At 40.4% G+C, this 10335-nt stretch overlaps 1 protein-coding gene across 4 annotated transcripts in view; it reads left to right on the forward strand.

Moving 5' to 3' along the window:
* Positions 1-2075: 2075 nt before the first annotated feature.
* Positions 2076-10335, forward strand: part of USP14 (ubiquitin specific peptidase 14) — a 39786-nt gene continuing 31526 nt past the window's right edge. For 2 of the 4 annotated variants that reach the window (XM_081561808.1, XM_081561811.1), the window contains exons 1-3: positions 2076-2297; positions 6838-6983; positions 8485-8517. In XM_081561808.1, coding sequence (XP_081417934.1) covers positions 2141-2297; positions 6838-6983; positions 8485-8517 — 336 coding nt within the window. In that variant the 5' untranslated portion in view covers positions 2076-2140. Of the gene's footprint in view, positions 2298-6837; positions 7017-8484; positions 8518-10335 lie in introns of all 4 variants that reach the window. The other 2 variants (XM_081561809.1, XM_081561810.1) reach the window with 2 other exon arrangements.

Here is a 10335-nt window from a genome sequence, read left to right on the forward strand (position 1 = left end):
TATCAGAGAAACAGAGAAATGTAAATCAAAACTACAATAAGAGCTTCCCTGGCAGTCCAGTTTAGGTTAAGAGTGTGCTTCCACTGCAAGAGGTGTGGGTTCAATCCCTGGTCTGGGAAGTTCTGTGTCACACGCTTCGAGGCAAAAAAACAAACGAACAAAAAAAACCGGAAAAACTCTACAATGGAGTATCCACTCACCCTGGTCAGAATGGCCATCATCGAGTCTACAAGTAACAAATGCTGAAGAGGGTATGGAGAAAAGAGAACTCGCCTGCACTGTTGGTGGGAATGTAAATTGGTGCAGCCACTATGGAAAATAGTGTGGAGTTTCCTTAAAAAGCTAAAAATAGTCACAATATGATCCTGCAATCCCACTCCTGGAAATATGTCTGGAGAAGAGTAGTTGAAAAGATACATGCACCCCAGTGTTGATTGTAGCACTATTTATAGTAGCCAAGACATGGAAGCAACCTAAATGCCCCGTCAACAGATGAATGGATAAAGATGGGGGGTTTGTGTATACACAATGTATTCCATACCTTCCTATTTAGCCATAAAAATGAATGAAATAATGTCATTTATAGCAACATGGAGGGACCTAGAGATGATTACACTAAGACAAAGACAAATATCATATATGTGGAATCTTAAAAAAATGGTACAAGTGAGCTTATTTACAAAACAGAAATAGGCTCACAGACATAGAAAACAAACGTACTGTTACCAAAGGGGAAGCTGGGGCAAGGGATAGATTAGTTTGAGATTAACAGACACTGCTATATATAAACTAGATAAACAAGGACCAACTGTATAGAATAGGAGAGTATATTAAGTTTATTGTAATAACCTATACCGAAAAAGAATCTGAAAAAGTATATATTCTATATAGAATTTTTTGTATATATAGATGTTTGTTGTACACCTGAAAGGAACATACCATTGTAACTCAATTATACTCCAATTTTAAAAAAAATCTGAATCTATGATGACTTAATATTACACGTTACTTTAAATAATGTTCTAGAGCATCTTCGTGTCCTTTTGGTCACAGTTTGGGTCTTGAATAGTGAAATAGTGAAGGGTGAATAAGACTCCTGTTCCAGCTGCGTTGAAATATGGCCCATTTTAGTTTTGAGATAGCCACAATCCCAACTCCTCTTTTGCAGTATAAAGGATCATTATAAAACCTCTCTATTAGGCAGGAAACACCTTTAATTTGCACCTCATCGAAATTCCTTCGTTCATTTACAGGTTCGATTTCCTCTGTAACTCATCTAGAATGAAATGATATCAGCCATGACAACTTGTTTGAAGAGGCCTCAGAAACCGTCCTGGAGAAGGAAACAGCAACCCATTCCAGTATCCTTGTCTGGGATTTCATGGACAAAGGAAACTGGCAGGCTATATTCCGGTGGGGAGGGGGGCGCAAAAGGGTCAGAGGGGACTGAGCAACCAAGTAACAACAGGAACCTTCCAGTCTAATTTCCTCCTTTTCCAGGCTGGGGAAAGAGGTCGAGGACAATTAAGTGGAGGCTGCCAGTAAGTCTTCCGCGGGGCAGTCAGGGGCGCCGTGTCTGTTCCTTCACTAGATCCAACCTAGAGTCCCAACAGGTGTTAGAAACAACAGTATCACGTTAAAACCAAGACAAGCCTATATGAAATACTCTCCAAGTACCCTGATGTTTATTTTTGTTGCAAAATCCTGAAAGGGACGGCTAGACATTTTCACTAATAAGTAGACCAAGTTGAGGGGCGGGGCAAGGCTTTTCTCCCGGCTCCTTTAGTAGAAAGAATAAAGCCGCAGCTTGCACCGCCCCGCCATTTGGGAATAGGGGTGGAAGACTTTTTGAAGAGGCTGTCGCAGGGACACCCGCTCGCCCCCACTCCCTCTACGGCCCGGCGAGGCGAGGCGGGGCGGGGCGGGGCGGTGCCGTGCCCTAGCTGGGGTCGGGGGGGGCCGCAGGCGGGGCGCAGTGCGCACGCGCGCACCTGTGCGGCGCAGGGGCCGCGCGCGCCCCGCCTCTCCCGCCGCCCTCCTCTCTCCATCCGCAGGCCCCGCCTCGCTTCCTCCCCGCAATCGCCTGGTGGCTCGGCAGGAGGGCTGCGTGCTGCTGCGTCATCGCCAGGGGCCGGTTTGAATGAGTTTCTTGTCGCACCGTCTCTGCCGCAACCACCGCCACCGCCGCGCCTCCGCCTCGGCCGCCACCGCAGCTCCTTCGCGGCCCCTTCCCTTCGCCGTTCTTGCCAGGCCCGGCCTTCCCGCGTCGCCGCGCCCCGCCATGCCGCTCTACTCCGGTGAGCTCCTCCTCGCCGCGCGCCCGCAGTTCCGCCCGGGGCTAGGCCGCTGGGTAGGCCCGGCCTGCGGGGCGGACTCCCGGCCGAGCACGGGGCTGGGGGAACCGCGGCGCCGAGGGACCCCGCGCCCCTTCTTCTCTCCTCGCGAGTTCCGGGCCCTGCGGCGCGAGGCGAGCCGGGGGCCCCCGGCGCCGCCGAGTGGGTGGGGTGGGCGCGGGGGGCGAGGTGGGGAAGCAGCTCGCGTCGGCCCCCTCCGAGTGGTGACTCTGCAGAATAGTTTGTGTCGCTGTCCTCGCGTGCGAGGTGGGGTGAGGGTGGACCAGGCTGGAGGTGCGGTGGCGTTTCCCGGGCTTCTCGAGTGGTAGCCGCGGGAGGGGGGCGGCCAGGAGGGGAGGCCTGGGCCAGGGGGTGATGGAGGGGCCGGGGGTGGGAGGTTAGCCTTCGACGTTCTTGGGATTTCCCTCGGCTTACTCCTTGCTGCCACCGCCCCTTTTGTATCAATTTCAGTTTTATCCCGAGGCAGATGGCGAACTTACCTTTTTGCTTTGTTTTTGTTTCATGAAACATTGTTTTGGGCTTCCACGGCCAAAGCACGGTGTTAGCTTTTGAGAAGTGAAGGAATACAAAGATCCGCGGGCAGGGCATCATTTCATTTTGATTGGCGTTTGACAGTCCCCCCCCCCACCTACTTTGGCGTGATGGTAGTCCAATGTGTGAGGCAGGATCACGTTTTTACTGGAGTAAATGGACCTTGCTGTCTCCCAGTCTTGATTCAAAATGGCACCTAAAACCTCTGTGGTGGTTCCAGTTGACTATGAGTGTGTGATGCATTGGCCATGGTTGACACTCTATCATAATTCCTTTAGTGAACATTTAGCATTTTAAAAAAATGACATCAAACAAAGGAATAATATTTAAAACTCGAGGTGGATTCTTGATATTCTAGAATTTTGAATTAAATAATAATGATTTTTTGTTTAGGGGGGAGGTGGAGATGAAGTAGAAAAGAATAGCTTTATTGCTTTACCAGGCGAAGGGGGGACCACAGCAGAGTAATGTCCTCAAAACTCTTGTGTGCCTGAATGCTTTAATAATGATTGTTCAACCTCTTTCTGAAAGCCGTAACAATTAACAGTAGAATGGTACTTGAAATATTCTATTTATGCAATAAAACATTTAATAGGCACTAAGTAATGGTGCGTAAATATCAGTGTATGCTGATATTTAACAGGTAGGCTCACAATTAAACCAATCCCTGTCTTTGTTCTCCTGGAAAAATGCCTGTACTCACCAAACTTCCTAGCTTAAAAATTGAGTTCCATCTTAAATATCTAATCAGATGTTTTTCTTATTTCCAAAATGAGGGAACTGAAGTAGCTTTCTAAGGTTTCTTCCTTTGACATCTCCATATTGAGAATCTGTTTATTTCCAGGTTCTGTGAAAAGCCCTGTATTTAAAAAAAGAACATTTTAGGTACTGTTTCATAAGATTTAGTAAAAAAGAATTAAATGTCCAGTCTCATATGTGATGAAGGGTAAGTGCTGTAAATATGTTTGTGTTTGGTGCAAAGCTCAGGTTTTTATACATATTGCTTTGTTTTAATCTTCAACATAATCTTTTGGTACTGGTATAATTGTCCTTTATGGGTAAGTGAAAAGTTAACTTGCCCACAGTGACATAGTTAAATAAATTTCAGATATATTCATCTTCATTATTTCTTATACTGTTTTGATCTTGTCCTCTCTCATCTTTTGTGCTTTTGTTTTACATTTCTGGCTTATCTCAGTGATTGTAGTTGTTCCCTCTTCAAACCTATATTTTCTCTGCCACTGCTGGAGCGATCTAATGTTCAAACCAAAGTGGCTTTTATAAACCTTTCAGGGGCTGCGCATTTTATACAACATAAAGCCTGTACATTTTAACATGACTTAAGTTGTCTTCCCTGACTTGATCCTTGGTTCGTTTCTCCTTTTTCAGCTGCTTCCCCTTCACTCTGGGAATTACTTGTCTCTCAGGATACTTTTGAGTGTCTTTTCCAGGAATGCTTTTGTTCTTATTCTCAGGCTAACACCTAATTTCTTCTTTGAGACTCAAAGTTGATAGTGGTAACTTGTAGTATCACTTTCTCCAGGGTGTTCTTCCTCAGTCATGAAGCATTCCCTTGTGTTCCTTTGGCATTTGTTACATTCATATTATATTGTTGATTATTGTAACCTTTTTCTGTCTTTCCTTCATTAAATTGTAAGTTCATAGAGTCTCCCTAATGCTTTCTGCTGGGTTTATCACTGAACCAATGCTAACATTGATTGAACTGGGATTTGGAATCAGGGTCACACTTTTTTTTTTTTAGATGGCGCTGCATGGCATGAGGGATCTTAGTTCTCTGATCAGGGATCAGACCCAAGCCCCTTGTAGTGGAAGCATGGAGCCTTAATCTCTGCATTGCCTGGGATGTTCCAGGGTCACTTTTTTACATTCTGATTTTAGTAATCAGGGAAATCAGACAACTACTAGTTGTGGGATTCTCATTTGAGTAGGTATAAAGGTTTCAGTGGAAACAAACTATGTAGATCCTTGAGTTAGTATGTTTATTTAAATTGGAGCCCCATGGGGCTTTGGGGATGTGAGTTCCCTGACCAGAGATTGAACCCAGGCCCTGGACAGTGAAAGCGTGAAGTCCTAACCACTGCAACACCAGGGAATTCCCTAGTTTATTTTTACGTATTTCAAAAGTAGCTATTTTATGCAATTGATTGAATTTTTTATTATGGTAAAGTATATGTAACATGTTCTAACATGTTCTAAATTATATGTACTAGTTCTAACCATTTTTAAGTGTATAATTTTTGACCTTGAGTCCATTCACATTGCTATGCAAACATCACCATCCACCTCCGGAAATTTCTGATGCTCCTAAACTGAAAGTCTGTACTCATTTAGCAATAACTCCCCGTTTCCATTTCTCCCGAGCCTCTACCGTTCTACTGGCAACCACCATTCTACTTTTCGTCTCTGTGAACTTGACTACTCTAGGTACCCCATATAAGTAGAGTCATATAGTACTTATCCTTTTGTTATCTAGCTTATTTCACTTAGCGTAATGTCTCCAAGTTTCATCCGTTGTGGTAGCATGTGTCAGAATTTCATTATTTTTTTAAGGCTGACTAACGTCCATTGTACGTATATACTACATTTTGTTGATTCATTCATCTGTTGATGGACGCTTGGGTTGCTCCTGTTTCTAGGCTATTGTTAAATAATGCTGCTATGAGCATGGGCAGTTTGATTCCCTGCTCTCCATACTTTTGAGTGTATACCCAGAAATGGAATTGCTGGATCGTTTAGTAGTGATTCTGTGCTTAACTTTTTGAGCAACTGCCATACTGCCACAGCGGTGGCACCATTTTTAAATTTCCATAGAGATGCACAAGGGTTCCAGTTTGCTTACATTCCTGCCAACGTTTGTTATTTTCTGTGTGTGTGTGTGTTTGTCATGTTGTTTTTGTAGTAGCCATCTGAATGGCTGTGAAGTAGGATTTCTATATTTTTTAATGATTCAGGTATATTTTTTGACTTTTCTCTTTTTTGTTTGTTTGTTTTTTAATTTGGCCACACCATGTGGCATGTAGGATCTTAGTTCCCCAACCAGGGATCAAATGCAGCCTCCTGCGGTGAAAGCAGAGTCCTAACCATTGGACCCCCAGAGAATTCCTGCATTTTTCTTAATACTTGACCACCTCTTGCTCAGGAAGCCGACCTTAACTGATTTTAATGATTGTTCAAATAAACACATTTTGAAGCCTGTGAATCTTATTCTACTCTGGGAGGTGTTTCAGCGTCGTCATTTTTTGCAGATATTATTGGAGAAGGATTCAGAAACCTTGAATGTTTACTGACTAGTTTTGTGACATTAATAAATCAGTCTGTTTCTTTTAAGTCTCAGTTTCCTTATTTATCAAATGAGAGTTGGATTAGATCAGTTAAAATTTATTCAAGATCTTTTGCATTCACTTCACTTCTGATTTGGTAGGCATTAGAGTAAAAAGGTTAGTGACATAGTTTGGTGTTCAAGAACTAGCCTGATAGTTCTAAGGATCTTCTAAATCCTAAGCCCCTTCCACTGCAGGGGCATATGTTCAATTCTGGTTGGGGAACTAAGATCCTACATGTTGTCTGGTGTTCCCACCCACGCCTCACTCCCCACACACAAAATCATAGAAGTAGAAAGTAGAAAGATGGTTTCTAAGGGTTGAGGGGAGGCAGGAGTGGGAGGAAGTGTTTAATGGTCATAGAGGTTCAGTTTTGCAAGACGAAAAGATTCCGTCGATCCATTGCACAGCAATGTGGATATTCTTGACACTCCCGGGCTGTACGGTTGAAAATATTTAAGACAGAAAATTTAATGTTATATGTTTGTTATATATATATATGTTGTTATATATTTGTAACCACAAATAAAAAAATAAAATACAAGTTAAAAAAAAAAAATCCTAAGCCTTGTTATTTTGTAAATGAAAACAAAATTATGGTTTGTTTGCAGTTACTGTGAAATGGGGAAAGGAGAAATTTGAAGGTGTAGAGTTGAATACTGATGAACCTCCAATGGTGTTCAAGGCTCAGCTTTTTGCACTGACTGGAGTCCAGCCGGCCAGACAGAAAGTTATGGTGAAAGGAGGAACATTGAAGGTAAAATTTAGTCGAAAGTTTCATTACGTACTTGTGAAAATAATTAGCACCAGAAAATTTAACATTTGAGGTATTTTTATTTGGTGACAGTATATAGTCTATGGGATTAAAATTCTTATGTTGAGAAAGGAACACTGTTGCTGTTTCAAAACACTGCTATTGAGCAGCATTAACGTTTTTATTTTAAGTGCATGGCATCAATGAGTACAACTTAGTTTTTCCTTTAGTTCACTTACAGTGATCACTGATTTCAGTTAGGAGTCCAGGCTTACCAATATCATTGATGAAGGGCCACAGAAAAGATGTAAAGGTATTATCTTTATTATTATTTGTAATCCTGGGCAAGCATAGATTTTAAAATACGTTTTCTTTAAGAATTAGATGTGAAGTGCTAAGGAGTTCTAGTTATTTTAGAGATAAGGATTGGCTGCCCCAGTTAACTGGGCAGTAAAACAGTATAAGGATATTTATTCTTTTATTTTTCAACTGTATGTATTTTAAAAATGAAGAGAGTAAATTATTTTATATATTTGATAAACGAGGAAACTGATCATCAGAGAGGTTTAAGTAACGTATAATAAGGGACCAAAAGAACATGGAATTTACAGATCAAGCAGATCTGGGTTCACTTCCCAACTTTGTGTGACCTTAGAGAAGTACATTATCTCAGGGGTCATATATAGTTACCATTCCTTTTGATTAGCAGTAATAGTCCTTAAATTGAGAAGGGATTTAGGAACTTTCCCCTTTGAAGCAGGATATCCAAAAAGAGAGAGTAGCACCACCCAAGGGAAGCATGTGGAGTGCCTGGTACCTTCTGTGGGAAGGAAGGAGTGATATGGAACTGACTTCCTATGAAAGGGAGGGCTTAGCTACCAAAATACCTGTGCCAGTCAGGGCATTTCAGAAAACATGGTTTAAATGAACACACAGACGTTCAAGTATTTGTTAATTGATGCATAGGTGTGAAATTTAGGTCCTGAGAAATATTTGTGGATGCAGCAAATATTAGTAACGGTTAGTTTGCCTTGGGTGGTCTTATTTACTCTCCTGGCATAATTTGTAGTAGCACTTTCATTCTCAAAAGTCTCTTGATTTGGGTGATTAGTTTTATAATCATCCTAATTGTGTAGACCTATTTCATTCCCTAGGTTGTTCTTTGTTCTTATCATATAAATTGTTTTTAGCTCTGCTGGTTCCAAACATGCTGAAAGTTAGCGTCTGTCATATGTCATCAATCAAGTGTTTAGTACTTTTGGTGCTGCCAAGTTTACTGTCTTTTAGATGGTATCTTACGTAGTTTAAACAGTTGTTAGACCTACTAGTTTTAAGGCTGCATTAGTTTTTTTGTTTTTTAAAAAATATTTTTGATTACAGTAATTTTAAAATCTGCATGCAGAAAATTTTTATTTTGAAGTAGAAGTCTAAAATTACTTGATTTTTAGATTATGTTTGGATTATACAGGGATGGTTAAATGTTTATTATTTGTGTTTAAAACAGGACGATGATTGGGGGAACATCAAAATGAAAAATGTGAGTATTAAGAACACTAATTGTAATGCACTTCCCTAATTACTACACAAAATGTATTTTTAATGCTTTTTTTTTTTTCTATCTGTATATCCAGTTGTTCCAGCATCACATGTTGAAAATATTTTCCTTTTCTCATTGATTTGCCTAGGGAGTCTTTCTTGAAAATCAGTTGTTGGCCTATTTTTGAACTCATTTCATTGATATATTTGATTAATCTTGTACCACATGGTCTTGCTTGCTGAAGCTTTATAATAAGTTTTGAAATAAGGTAGTGTAAGTTCTCCAACTTTTTTCTATTTCCTCAAGATTATTTTAGCTCCTTTGCATTTACTTATAATTTTAGAATTAGTTCCTACAAATGGACTCCTAGAATTTTGTTTTAGATTGCATTGAATCTGCAGTTCAGTTTGGGGAGAATGAGCATCCTAAAGGTTATCGAGTACCAAAATCCTTAAATAAGGTGTAGTTGTCCATTTCTCTTAGCTAAGATAACTTTTCAGTGTGGAAATCTTGCATGATTTTTGTTAGTTAGACTCTGGAACTTATTTCTTGGCTGTTAACAATACTTTAAAAATCTTTGTTTTTCAGTGTTCGTGGCTAGTTTATAAAAATACAGTTTATATTTATCCTGTGACCTTGCCGAATTCACATATTAGTTTCCAGTAGTTCTTTCATAGATTCCACTGAGTTTTATATGAACATAAGCATGACTATTTGTAAATTGAGGCAGTTTTATTTTTCCCTTTTCAATCTTTATGACTGGTTTCTTTTTTTGCCTTACTTCATTGCTAGCACTTCGAATACAGTGTTGAATAGAAAGTGATGGAAGTGGATATCTTTGTCATTTATTAGTTCACTGAGACTGTTTAAGTTATGAATGGCTGTTGAATTTTAAGTGCTTTTTCTGCTTCTTATTAAAAGGATCATATTTTTCTCTTTTATTCTGATAATCTGGCTAGTCGCATTGGTTTTTCACTATTAAACCTTGCATTTTTGACATGCTGTTCTCAGATTTCTTGATCTTTGAGACCTCTTTACACCCTCAAATTATTTTTAAACCCCAAGGAATTTCATATATATGGGTTATAGCAATATTTATTGTATTAGAAATTAAGACTGAGGGAGTTTGGGGGAGAATGAATACATGTATATGTATGGCTGAGTCCCTTCACTGTTCACCTGAAACTGTCATGACATTGTTAATCAATTGGATATACCCCAATACAAAATAAAAAGTTAAAAAATATTAAGGCTGAGAAATTAAAAAACATTATTCATTTAAAAGTAGCAGTAACAAACCTATTAGTCTGGTAATTTCATTTTTAAAAATATTTTTCAGAACAGCAAAGAAAAGTGAAAGAATGGTCTTGTTCTACATTTTTTCAAGTCTCTTGACAATCTAGCTTGCTGCTGCTGCTGCTGCTACTAAGTCGCTTCGGTCGTGTCTGACTCTGTGCGACCCCATAGATGGCAGCCCAACAGGCTCCTCCGTCCCTGGGATTCTCCAGGCAAGAACACTGGAGTGGGTTGCCATTTCCTTCTCCAATGCATGGAAGTGAAAAGTGAAAGTGAAGTCGCTCAGTCTTGTCCAACTCTTCGCGACCCCATGGACTGCAGCCCACCAGGCCCCTCCGTCCATGGGATTTTCCAGGCAAGAGTACTGGAGTGGGTTGCCATTGCCTAAAAGATAAATGAATTTTTAGTTTTGTTTCTGCATTCTCAGTTTGTTGTGATATATGGCTTTGGCTGAAGTATATGTAAGAGATCTGGTCTCATAATAGTTAAATATTTGGACAAAGGAGATGTCTTTTCAGTTAA

This window comes from Giraffa tippelskirchi, chromosome 14 (genome assembly GCF_054371585.1).
Source record: "Giraffa tippelskirchi isolate mGirTip1 chromosome 14, T2T-mGirTip1v1.2.pri, whole genome shotgun sequence".
Taxonomy (NCBI): Eukaryota; Metazoa; Chordata; class Mammalia; order Artiodactyla; family Giraffidae; genus Giraffa; species Giraffa tippelskirchi.